At 39.8% G+C, this 13,541-nt stretch overlaps 2 protein-coding genes across 3 annotated transcripts; one reads left to right on the top strand and one right to left on the bottom strand.

Annotated features, from left to right (window-relative positions):
• The first annotated feature begins 566 nt into the window (after positions 1-566).
• On the top strand, positions 567-4,715 carry LOC142388230 (uncharacterized). The gene is made up of 5 exons (XM_075473262.1): positions 567-668; positions 752-844; positions 1,155-1,223; positions 1,705-1,822; positions 1,901-4,715. Exons 1-5 carry the CDS (start codon positions 576-578, stop codon positions 2,731-2,733), a joined length of 1,206 nt encoding a protein of 401 aa, XP_075329377.1. The 5' UTR covers positions 567-575; the 3' UTR covers positions 2,734-4,715.
• On the bottom strand, positions 4,059-9,263 carry LOC142388229 (histone H4 transcription factor). 2 transcript variants are annotated; one of them, XM_075473261.1, is made up of 10 exons: positions 9,171-9,263; positions 8,673-8,877; positions 8,370-8,596; positions 8,168-8,279; positions 7,932-8,084; positions 7,760-7,834; positions 7,208-7,328; positions 6,588-6,726; positions 5,913-6,037; positions 4,059-5,763 (listed from the first exon to the last, which is right to left on the bottom strand). In XM_075473261.1, exons 2-10 carry the CDS (start codon positions 8,821-8,823, stop codon positions 5,331-5,333), a joined length of 1,536 nt encoding a protein of 511 aa, XP_075329376.1. In that variant the 5' UTR covers positions 8,824-8,877; positions 9,171-9,263; the 3' UTR covers positions 4,059-5,330. The 2 variants fall into 2 exon arrangements, with proteins under 2 accessions (XP_075329376.1, XP_075329375.1); XM_075473260.1 differs by having other exon boundaries at positions 9,181-9,263.
• Positions 9,264-13,541: the final 4,278 nt, after the last annotated feature.

Raw genomic sequence — 13,541 nt, 5'->3', positions numbered from 1 at the left:
TCTGCCCGATGAATGTTAAAGAACAAGGGATGCAACACAGCAGTAAACATGCCCCAGTCCCCATTTTTTATGAAATATGTTTTTGGCATCAAAGTATGAATGAGCATTTATTCAAATACAGGTAAATAAAGACAATTAAACATTTCCTTTCAACATTTCATACCTGTTCCTAGTACTATTACTAATTAAATGTACTTTTATTTATTTATTTATTTTCAATAATATGCAAATCTGTTTAACTGTCGCCTCACAGCAAAAGGGTTCTGGGTTCGATCCCCACCCAGGCCTATTTATTTCAATTTCAAACACCATCCCATCTCTGTTGGGCTGTATTCTCAGTATATAACAGTAACTGCTAGCTTAATTGAGCACAGTTTAGTCATACAGCTAAGAGTCAAAATTTTATGATCCACAGTTGTTATGTTGTGTTTTAAGTTTTAATGTTATGCTGCCGAGCTGTTTTAGTTTGCTCAAATGTCTGCTCTTAAGTCTTGCGTAAATCATCGTCTGTGTATCTGTCTCTGTCTCAATAATCTGTTCCCTTTGTGCACAGCTTGGCTCATCAGCACCGACACATGCATCAGCACACCCGGCAGCATGTCTTCACTCCCATCCTGCACCAACCCGCGGCCATCCCACCGGTCATGATGGGAACCCAGGACAGAAACGTAAGGATATGCGTCGTCCACTGTATCTCTGCCCATTCTTTGCCCCTCACTGCCACTCAGCAGTCATTTACCTTTTGCAACAGCTCAACATGCATCCTCCCAGACAAACACCCAGGGCCTATTTTTCTCCCATCAACGCCATTCACAGAGCGACGCAGAAGTCCTTCAGATCAATAGTGAGTCCTGCAGCGATCAAAAGACACCAGTCAGTCTGTCAACACAGTGAATACAGTGTGTTTTCTTTTGAAACTAAAAGCTTGCACCCAGAGGATGACTCCAGATACTCTGAATCTTTGATTGCTTTTATAAACAGTAGATTATAGAATATTCAAAGCCTTCATACTGTTACAGTATGAAACATTATTCTTAAATCGCTTCTTTTTTTGCTCAACCTCAGCCTATCTTTATGGGTTTTGAAAATCCCAGTGTAAAAAACAGTGGTAGTATAATTATTATTTTTTTTTTATGATCTTTTTTTCTTTTCAGACACAAGGGAGATGGGGTGCAATGCATGTCTGTATTGCATGGAGGATTTACTACCACCAACAACTCGAGGTTTAACTTGATCTAAAAAAAACATATATATATATATTTTACCCACATTATTCAGTATTCTCAGAGAATATAGTTTATTTTTCCTCTTTGAAATTAAGTGTGAAATGAGTAAATCATGAGACTGTTTTTATATGATAAGAAATGTTTTTATAGTTCTTATTCAAATGTTTAATTGAGTGCTATTTGCTTCCATGTATTCAGTTTTACTTGTATACACAGAAGGTCTAATCAGGCACCGCCCACCATTACATATGAAGTTAGATTCAATTAGAATTCAAGTTTTAAAACTTCCAAGAAATTACTACACCCGTTTAGATTCTTTTCATAATAATAGCGGTGTACTGTGTAGCAGTGTACTGTCTATGCTGTTTACTACACAACTGCTGCATTGTATCGCTTATTGCACCATTGAGCTTTTTTTGTTGTTGTTCGCTTGTATAGATAAACTTTTGTAAACTGTATTTGATGATCGATTTAACAGAAAATGAAACAAAACCCCAAAAGTCTTCAACAAGAGCTGTTACCTGAGTGTTCAACCACAAGTCTACCTGACTCGGTGCAGCCCAAAGAGTCACACCAACCCTGCTGCTCATCTTTAGGTGAGTATGAGTGTAAGAAATGCCTTTTATTCCAGCTGCGCATACTGTATGTGTTAAGGTTTACTTCTCTCTATTCAGACTCTCCATGTGAGGTCTCACCATTCCGAAACACTGGTGACAGGAGTGAATCTGGAAACATGCCGGCGAATATGAGTGAAAACAGAAGCTGTCCCTCTGATCATCAACCATCTTCATCAGCATCCTGCGACAGCCATGCAGCACCGTTAGGGGATGTGGACCGACCTGCAAAGCGGCTCTTGAAGAAGAAAGTTGACGGGAAAGAGAGAGACATAAGCAACCAAACGGACGTAACAAAAGATTTACCCTTTAGGGACAAATCCTGGCATCCACAGGTGATTCCTGAACTTGATGGAGGACGCATTGGCTCACTCGGCAGGAAGAGGAAGCTTGAGGATGACGGCTTTCTTCAAGTGAAGAGGGTGAAGCAGGAAACCGAAGATAACCAGAGTGATTCTTCTTTGACTTTACACTCTGACCCATCCTCATTAATCGCACCTCACGCACATCCATCCTCACATACCGTACAAGCGCACGATAAGAATATAAGTAGTTTATGTGTCTCAAATCCTAACGGTTGTACATGTACTATCTCTCATCCAGGCACAGAGTTGCATCCCTACCAAACTCTGTCACGGGATCCCACTTGGAGCAGCGGGCTGGATTTCCATTTTAGACAAAAAGCCCTTAAAGGTTATTTCTGTAACTCTTTTTACGGTTTCTTTGCACCACCTCTTTATTTCCCCCTTGCACTGAGGCAGCAGGAGACGGTTCGCCACAGACGGACACAGACACTCCCGTTTTTTTTACCACCACTGCAGATGTCAACTCCCTCATCCTGGCCTCTTAGTAACATCCTATCTGGACCTCTAGAGTCTCCAGAGTCTGCCTGATGAGAAAAAAAAAACGATGAGCAGATACTCCAAATAACAACAGCCACTCATTTATTCTCAAGTTTGTGGATCATTTCCGTGGCTTTTGATTATCTGCTCACATTATTCTTGTGTGAGGGGATTTTCTTATTAGGCGTCAGCCGTCTACAAGTTTAAGAGAAAATTCTGACTTAATCTGTGACCGTCAGCATTTTCTTAATGTTATTATGGTCTACATCACCAGTTATTTATCTTTTTAAAAACCACGAGGTTCATTTAATAAATCACGGTCCCAGTTATAGCTCGATAGTTGATAAATCTCTTTAATTGTAAATCTGAGACTTCTGAAGTCACAAACTTAATTTTACTGTAGCTGCTTCCACTTATGAGTTTAATGTTGGATTGAGTTATAAATGAGTCATGGACAAGACAACCAAAACTAGTGGTCGGGGTGTTCTGATTACAACATTTTGGTAGATGATTAGTCAGAAAAACTAGTGCTATTATTATTTCGTTATTACACAATAAACCAACTGATCATTTAACATTTAACCTAACACTTCATAAGAATAAAAGCCATTTAATGGAAATTAATACAGGAATACAGGGTGTGACAATATGATGCAATTAAAAAGGCATCAACTCTGTCAGATGGTGGAAGACTAAGTGGATTTTATAAGATTCATCCAGCTGATTTAACCGCAGGATGAACGGGTGGACAAATACATTAATGATCATTGAGCAAATCATGACAAAGGGCCTACCAAAGAGGGTTGGGGAGGCGGCGTTTTCAATTCTCACTCCAAACTTCATTGGAAAAAAACTGTTTCATGATTTCTCTGCAAACCATTAACTGGTGGTACTTCAGCAGGGAACTTTCCAAGTAATAAGAAAAATGTAATGTTCTTCATGTGCAACTCTAGTAAGGTTTTCTCATCTCCAACGACACTGAAAACAGTAAAAATGAAATGTTCCTTTTGCTATTCTTGATTTAAGACTGTAGGGGAAAGCCTTTAGCACAGTTTTAGCTCATTTGTTTCCTTCAGGCCAGTGAGCCGCAGGACTGCTGACGGGTGCCCGATTTCAAATTCAAATTCCCCACCTTCAAGGTGCATGGAGCGCAGTCCAGTTTGTCTATTTGCAATGGCTAAATGTCAAAGTGCTCACAATCTTTCCTTACCTGTTGATGGTAGACCATTTGATCAAAAAAATACAATAAAATACTGGATAAATTTAAACTTTGACCTGGTAATAGGACTTAATCAATCCATATTTATTTCTTTTGTCTGGACCAGAACCTGGCTTGTATAAAAAAAAGCAGGAAACAAAAAGACTGACAAGGAATGTTATGTAGAAAAACCATTTATCTAAAATGTACAACATTCAAATGTAGCAATATTTCAAGGCTACAATAAAATAAACATCCTCTGAAATCCTCTGAGGAGCAACGTCTCGCTTGTTCTGTAGTGCTCTGAAGTCCTCCCACGAAAGCTTTGTAGGATAGAACGTCCCCTGAGCAACTCATCAGCACCAGACGGGGCATTTTTCAACTAAATAGTGCAGCACAGTTCCCCACTGCACAGCTCTTTAACACATACAAATATATACAAACAAAAAAAAAAAAAAGCCCAATCTTTATTTCTATACGTGCACTTCAAATGCACACTCATTCCTTAATCATGAACGCAATATGCGAAGCATCTGCACAAATAAGTTACCTGCGATTTTTGCTCTAAAGTGTGTGTTGCGGTTTCTCCAAAAGAGTTAGTGAGAGCCGCAGAGACGAGTGTGGTTTACAAAACCAGTGCAGTAATGACCTCAATGGAACAGAAACACTGCAGGAAGCTGAAGATACGCCGAGATCCAAAAGTGGCGGCTGGTACGCCGCACTTGCTGTAGTGATTGGCCATTGCTGTCAGATCGCCGCCGCCTCAGAACGTCAAATGGCTGCATGTGTCGCCTCTACAGCAGCGAGTCGCTGTTCTAGGATGGAGGGCTGCTTGGATCTAAACGTGACAACTTTCCAACACCAAGAGCTCCTCAACTGATTCATATATCAATTTTACTGACTACAGTGCAATAAAATATGCTCGGATTAATTTTTTAAAACAGATATACCTGAAATAAAAGAAGTACTCTTGTAATTCTGTTGTTGAACGATGTGCGTTTAAATTGCCCGACTTTAAAATACTTTAATAAATCACTGTCAGTGCCTAAAATACTTGAATATCCTTATTTATTTTAGATATTCTATCAAAGGTGAGGTTAGCCGAGGCAAAGAGAGATTGAGCAGTCCAATAAATTATTTGAAAATGATAGAATATATTTATAAATAGAAATTTGACAACTATTTCTCTTGATGACAGTGGCTAACCAGTATCAGTCGGTGGAAAGTGATCTGGGTCAGTGTATCACAAGCAGCGAAACATCTTTAAAGCAGGGGTACACTACCGTATAAACGTAACATGACATAGACCACTTTTTGTTTTATGCGCCACAGGAAAGCTTTGGGGAGAAGAACATCTATCCGAGTTACGTCTTTAGCTCCACTGCAAAATACACAAAAAAAAAAAAATAAAATAAATTGCGGCTATGCTGAGATTTGACCCGGTGCACAATCAAACCACGTCCATGCCAAGGCCCCTCGCGACCTCCGTCAGAGCCTGGACAGCTCCAGAAGTCCCACCTCCATCGCAGTCGTCCTGGGACAGTCCTCCAGGCTCGTCCTCAATGTGAGGAATGGTGCTCATCACGCAGTAAACTGGAGAGTCGCTGCCTCTGGGGCTGTGCTGAGAAGACATGTCCTCCCCTCCGGAGAGGTCTGAGGAGTACGAGGAGGAAGAGCTGGAAGAGGGTGAGGAGGATCCCGTGGGGGAGCTTCGGCCGCTCTCTGGTGTGGCGGCAGCCCTCTTGTTCCGACTGCTGGTTCTCTGACTTTGTCGAAGGCTTTGTGGCTTTTTGGCCATGTTCTTCATGATCTCCTTCGTCACCTCAACAGTCTCAAAGCGAACCATGTTTACTTTTAGGAAGCCGTCTACGTCCTTCCTGTATCTGTGAGGAAAGAACCCAAGCAACCACTTTCACTTTCACTCTTTACTCATTTTAGAATTTAATTCTATCGACCCAGGGAAGCCGAAAAACAATGTGGAGATCAAAATGGCTGTTTTAATGGTAATTGGCTATCAAAATAAGTGACTCACCTGAAGCGGGAATGTCCAGAGGGCCATTTTAGCTCATGTTTCTTACGGAGGTGAAGTGTGAGAGTGTAACACCAAGAGAAGACCTTTTCACAGATGTGGCATTTATATTTTGACATCCCCCCAACCTGTTGGAAAATAATGAGTAATGTTAATAAAATAATATACAAGGTTCCCATATGTTTTCTAAATCAAAATTCGATATTTTTCCGGCCTCAAATTTCAAGAATCTGTCAATTTTTCATCCATCTTCAAGATCCGACAACAAGTATCTAATGGCGCATTTCCACTAGCTCGGCACGGCTCGGTTTGGTTGTGTTTCCACACTTGTTGTGTATCACTTCGTGCCTCCTCGACGTGGGCGGGGTCGTCGTAACACGGCTGCACAACCAGAACAACAATAACAACATACGAGGAGGATAGCATGGAGGAGATCGAGGCGCTCGTGTTGCTGCTCACCCTGTGGCTTTTTGTCGCACAAAAGGCAAGACAAGAGAGCAGAAACAGAAATGGTTTTCCAGTTTCTTTTCCTTTTTCCACACGAATCAAAACAAAATAAACAAAACGAGACCTATACTCTTCAAAACTTCAAAGCAACCCTGAATCTCATGAGTAAGCCTCATTAATCACGCCAGGTTGTAATGATGGTCTGAATGTGGTCGGTTGGTGCTTACAAACCTCGTGGGCTCTCTTGAAGTGGTGGCTCATGGTTTGGAATGTGTGACATGAATAATCGCATCCCTCCACTGTACAGTGATACACGGTGCCCTCGTTGTGAACCTCGGTATGTTTTTGAAGATCACGCTGGTTCTTAAATCTGTCATTTTAAAAAACAATTGAGAGTAATAAATCACAACTGACATGATGGGAAACTATTTAGGGCTGACTGGAGTATTTTGTGGTGGGTGTGTAAATAGTTCTGTATGTTATGAAGGTTTTTCTTAAATATACATGAAAACTAGAAGGTACTTTGAGAGTATCCTCTGTCAATGTTAATGCCTTATTTTTAATAATAAACTGGATCCGCAACAACATTCTTCTCTTATTGATATTCCACCTTTTTAACACAAACAAAGAGTAATGGACACAGAACTCACAGATTTGATTGCCCACTGTTGTTCTGGAAACATCAACATATATGATGCTGCAATTTAGAGATGAATGCTGAACTGAAATAGCTGCAAATTCACTTTTTAATGGAAAACTGATGGAAAAACTAAGTTGAAAGAGATTTACGTTCAAATTTTCTGACAGTACAGTAAATGTATCACACATAATCATCTGTTTATAAGGCTTACCTTTTGTCACAGAAGTCACACGGGAATGGTCGCTCATCACAGTGGCGGAACCGAATGTGGATCTTCAGGGCTGCCAAAGTGGTGCAGGTCATATCACAGAAGGGACACTTCACTTGATTCACTGGAAGTAAAATCAATAAAGCTAGAATGACTGACAGCTAGTCAACAGATGATTAGCTTGTGTCATAATTAATTCCAGCATCCATCACTTTTATACTTCTTCTCAACAAGTGCTCAACTGTATATAACTTTAAACTGAGATGTTCCAAAAAAAAAAGAAATTAATTTGTGGATGACAGCCAAGTTGTATGATGAGCGGCCACTAAACGGTCTTTAAGGTGGGACTTGAAATTTGAAACTTCCTTAATAAACACCCTCAATCAAATAACTAAAATACAGTATATATTTAGAACTTTCACTGGTTTTCCTCTACTTTTTCCTCTACCTTATATCCTAAATGATTAATGTCAAAGTTAAAACACTTGAGTAGACAAAATTTCAAATGTCAATTGTCTCATAATCAGATACAGCTGAAAACTGGGCGGTTATTACCATGCTGACGAATGTGATCCCTCAAAAGCCTCTCACTGGAAAAGGCTTTGCCACAATGTTCACACACCAGCGACTCTGTTGGGAGCACCAGTACGTACAGGAATTTTAGAATACATCAGATTTAGAACACCAACATCTCATATAGGATTTCCCACGGCAAAATCCATCTCACCTATCGGCTCAGCCTGTCGGTGGAGGTGGTCAAACAGTTTTGTGTTGCTGGAGAACATGCTGCCACATGTAGGACAGGCTACAAGTCTCTCCTGAGTGTGACTCCGCATGTGCTCCCTCAACCGGTACCTGATCTTGAAGAAGGCGTCGCAGCCTGTGAGAGAAACACGAAGCGTTACCCAGTGTGAGAGCAAACGCAGCAGGACAAACATCTGGTCATGTCCTTCACAGCCATACCTGCCCAGTTGCAGAAGAGTGCCTGCTGCTGCTGTGAAAGAGACTGCTGCTCAGCACTTTCCACATGGTTGTTCACATGACGGTAGAACCACTCAGGATTATTGAATGTACTCTGCAGAAAGAGAACAAATGAATCCCCAAATAACAGTGTTGTTATTAACCTTTAAATAACCAATGAATTACTTAAAGTGAAAATGCCTACATCACAATGCTCCCACTGGCAAACGTATCCATCTGATCCTTCTGGCACCAGGTTGCTGCTGTGCATGCCTTGGTTGCAGCTGGGCAGGGTAGGACGGGACTTCAGCAGCTGTGACCCGACAAACTTAAGCTTACCGTGGAAGTTGTGGAAATAAGCATGCATCTCCAGCTCTGTGGGGCTGCCCATGGACAGAAATTCACATCCATTCCAGAGACATGCATATTCATCTAAATAAGGAGAGGACATTAGTGTTATAACAAATTGTCTGAAATATTTTGATACAGTACTGCTTTCCTGACTCACCCAGCTCCTCCAGAGTGTCTTTGTCTCCCAGGTAGTCCTTTAGATGCAGGGACATGTGATCACTCAGCTCCTCCATGGTGTGGCCCTTGAAGCTGCACGAATCCCACTCACACACCACCTCAAATTTGTCTAATCTCTTCGTTGTCATCATGGTGGTATGTGAAGTGTTCAGCTGCTGCTGCTGCTCACACCCAGTCCTGAGCAACTGAACACAAAAACACAGAGCTACAAAAGTTTTAACTCTGAGCTACAACGTACTGTTAGTTAGTGTTATAACCAACATGGGCTAAAGTTAGCCGAAATGATTATATAGCATAGTCTTGTGTATAAAGTTCATATTTTGGCTAACTGTTTCGCTACCGCTCAAATTGTCGTATTTGTGTACTGTTAGTCGGACTTTTCCTAAATATGACACATTTCTGTCATTTTAACCACCAATTTATAAACACACATTAATGTAACTAAATATCCCGCAATGTTCTTGAACATGTCTCTTACAAATACTAACGTTACTGCAGTTCTATCCTCTGGGTTTGTTTTTCATCTCCTTCCCTCCTCTGAGCTTGTCTGGTTTTGTTTATTTCCGGTTTGAGCGTCAAAACGGAAGTTCTTCTTCTTCGTCTGTTAAGAGCAGCAAACTGAGTTCACCGCCAGCTTCTCTCTCAGTAAACTAAAGATCGCATTTACCGATAATAGAGCTACTTTCACTGTACAATAGTTCGTTACGGTAAATTATTTTTGTAATTAACGGTAAAACTAAAAAAAGTAAATTAAATGAATGTAATGCAAAATGTGAACATTTACCCAAGAGAATTATTTTCCAAAAATAACATTTTTGAGAGTTGACTTTCAATTCAGCCCAAGAAAAAGTGGCAAGTTGGATGCTGTCACAAAAGCCAAAGGGTTTAACTAACTGTCACTTGAAAAATCCTATGCCTACATTATCAATTCTAGGGTCACACACTCAAACATACAGATGGTTTAAAAGTCACCAATTTAGTCACCAGTTACTTTAATATGCATGTGTTTGGGTCCAAAGAAAAGAGGAAGCTACTGTAAACAAAAGTAAAAGGATTTGAAGAAGTTTATTCTTTATCTTAAATAGTGCGTGTTAACGGATACACCCCTGCTAAATCATACTACAGAGTTCGATGAGTTCTGGGGTTGATGAGGAACTGTTCATTGATTATTCCCACAATCTAAGCTTGGCATTTTAAACCCATTCTCATTTCTTATATAAAAGTAAGTAATCTGTGGTAAAGAGACTGGCGTACAGCCTTGTCCTTTTCACATAAAATAGTTATAACAATGACAGCGCATCCTGAGTTGGTATGTCAGAAATTTCAGAAGTTTTGCACTGTAGAAACAAAGCTTACAGACATTAGCTTAAACGTTTGAACCGTGAGTCCATGACCTCATCCAAACAATGAGCATAGACTCCTTACACAGTGAGATATTAAAAAAAAACATACTGCAAAAGTGTCATCTTTAAATTTCTAATAAGCAGTTCATTCCAAAATGAACTCATTTTATAGTTACATTTCACTGTAAGCTGGAAGACATTTACCAATGAAAAAGAAAAAAGTGATGTTATCTAAACTCTGAACTGGAGTCTATTTGATGGTCAGACATGTATACCCAAACAGTGTTGATTTTTATTCTCATGGAGTTTGTTCCAAAGACCTGAACTTGCTGTGTAAAGCAAATGGAGAAAACCCACACAGGCACTGGCATCTGTAGTTACAACTTTATTTATATAAAAAAAAAAACATTCAACTTTTTGGCATTGCTGACAACCTCTAACTCTTTGCGTGTTTGTTTATTGGTTTATTACCAATCAGTGAAACTTTGAGGGTTTTATCGGGTTTTTGTTGCATTCCTGTGAAATTCCTGTGTTTGGTCAAGTCTGTGCCGTCTAACAATGCCAAGATGGCACCAACATTATGCAAGGGATTTCATAATAAAGAGGGCCGGATTTACTTACTCAGTTCAACCTTTTATGGCAATGCTAGTGTTACAACAGTCCTTTGCCAATCAAAAACAGCTTCAGCAGATCCCTGCAGTGTTTTCAGATATATGTGAGGTAGAGAACCGTAGCATCGCTCTGAAGCCCACTCTCTTGTTTGTAATGTTGTAACATTTTTTTTGTTTTGTATCGCAAGATTTCCGATTTTATCAACAGTAGTAAGAGTGGCTATTATTGTCCAAAGAAGTTACATATCTCACCAGCCTGAGAGTATCTCAGATGCTTACAAAAAATGAACGGTAGGAAACTTAAGCTGCTTTGCTCAGGCTACGGCCACTTTTAAATCAAGATTCACATGATGCTGTGAGTCTGCGACAGATCATCCCCACTAGAGGTCAGAATTTGCTGACAATCAGTGCCTCGTGAGAGAAGCTTGTCCATGAAGGTGTGTGTCTTCTAATGTGAGGTCGGTGAAAAGCACGTAAAGTCACACTTCATACACAAATATCGACAAGCAGGTGTGCACAATTGCTGTTCCTATTATTGTGCGCATCCCATCCATGCATTAGGGTGTCCATGGACTGACTGGTGGACAAACTGGAGTCTCTCGTCTGTGATGTTTATGGGCTGAATGCTCAGATGCTGTTTCCACATTCCCAAATTAACATAAAAGGCTTTTTTTGGTTTGTTTGTCTTGTACACTTGCTGGTAGTTATTCCTTTAAAATGACCAAGACGTTCATCAAATTTACACAACACATTCCTACACAGTGAAATAAATGCGTAATTCCATCTTATGAACACAAACTAAGATGAGTCCCTAAGCAGACAGACAAGTCTTTTAGACACGAACTTCAGCACGTGCAGTGCCATTGCTGAGCTCTCATTCAATATTTTATGCTTGTCTGCAAATACAAGGGCCCATAACCACTGAATTATTCATGCACGTTTATGTCTGGATGACTGATTCACAGAAGAGCGACCACCAGCATCCAAAGAATGAAAAAAAAAAAGGGTTATGTTTCCATTTTAGATTTTCTCTTGGTTCTGTACTATTTTATATATTTTTACACTATACTACCAACTATTTATCATTTGTTTTTGTGGGGTTTGCATCTCTTGTCTAAACTGGGAAGAATAATGAGAATGATGTCTTACTTAAAACCTTCAAGTGGATGTAACAGTTTTGAGGATAGAAACTTCTTAATTTTTCACAATGTAAAGTGAATACAACAAAAGATAATAGACCACTTGAGACTGATTTTCCAGATTTAATTGCCCCAAATTGAACAAAACAGAAGCCATAAATACCATAAGATAGTCATTTGTTCTCTTTATTTTTGCAGTTTAGTCCAAATATGTTTCAATAATAATACAGTTATTAAAAGTCAGCTGTGAACCTTTTTTTAAATTGTATTTCATTCGAAGTATAAATGCCACCTTTTTCTCTGAGTAAATATGGAACCATCACTGTGAGAGCATTTCACTTTAAAATTAATTTAAATGGCTTAAAAAAGGAAAATGTTTCACATTTATTTTCTGCTTTAAACTCACCTTGTGCTGGATTCTCTTTTTTCACAATAGTAATTACTCATTTCTGGACAATGACAAAGCAGAAAGAGATTTTTAGAGTGTTTTTGCTGATTCGTTAAAAATGAAAAAGAATTGCACCAGCTACTGAGCCCTGTTGAATCCTTCTTCTGTTAGTGATCCTCGTGCTGCTCTTAACAAGAGTCCACCTGTGCTTAACTAAATTTCCAACAACTAATAAGGAAGACACACACACATGTTTCCTGGGTCTCACAATTGATGTCAGAGTGAAATCTAAATCATGACGTAAGGAGAATGGTCAGGAGGCTTGCTATATGAGATTGTGTCTGGGAGAGGCCAGAGGATTAGGAAATTTGTCAAAACCACAGCAGCCTCCATTGTTCTTTAATTGCCGTAGTCGCCTTAACGTTACTGCCCAGATTTAGGCATACTGAGTAATGAGGGATGAAAGCATGGGCGGAGTTTGAAATTCTTGCCAGGGAGGTAAAAAAAAAAATATGAGATATTTTTTTTGTGCCCCTCACCACCGCCCTAAACACAACACAAGCGATCTGTATTATCTCCTTGCCCTGCGGTACAGTTGACTGGAGCTGCCTGAGAGCTAGCTGAGAGTTAGCTGAGAGCTAGCTGAGAGTTAGCTGAGAGCTAGCTGAGAGTTAGCTGAGAGCTAGCTGAGAGTTAGCTGAGAGCTAGCTGAGAGCTAGCTGCTGCTGCCTCTGTTACTCCGTCATTATAAGTGCTCGTTGTTGCAGTAGTTGAGCTACTTTTCTCACTTACTGTATCAGTTGGTGCATTAGAACGTTTTAAAAACTTCCTCATATCCATATCGTTTTATTTTTATAGTTAGTAGATTAGTAGGATTATCACATAATGACTAGGCTTGCAGCATGGCTACAGGAGAGATGTATGAATAGAAGAAGAATAGAAAAATACTTTATTTATCCCCCAATGGGGGAAATTCAAATTCGTCAAGTAGCTCAACATTTTTTTTAAATATTTACAATGATTGAATTAACAACAATAAAACAACAATAATAATAGCACTGCACTACTAACTAAATAATAATAAATAACTAAATGGCAAAATAAACAAATAAATAAAAATCAATCAATTTGAGAGGAACTCAGCAGTCACTGTTAAAAAGCCTTATGGCTGGGGGAACAAAGGACCTTCTGAACCTCTCAGTCCTGCAGCACAGAGAGATGAGCCTCTCACTGCAGCTGCTCCTCTGTCCTGTCAGGATGCTGTGGAGAGGATGTTTATTATTCTCCATCACAGAATCTAACTTCCTCCTCATCCGTTTCTCCACCACAGCACCGAGAGGGTCCAGCCTTCTGCCTACAACAGAACCA

Source organism: Odontesthes bonariensis, chromosome 9 (assembly GCF_027942865.1).
Source record: "Odontesthes bonariensis isolate fOdoBon6 chromosome 9, fOdoBon6.hap1, whole genome shotgun sequence".
NCBI classification, from domain to species: Eukaryota; Metazoa; Chordata; class Actinopteri; order Atheriniformes; family Atherinopsidae; genus Odontesthes; species Odontesthes bonariensis.
The sequence above is the reverse complement of the archived record's forward strand: the minus strand, read 5'-3'. Positions and strand labels throughout refer to the sequence as shown.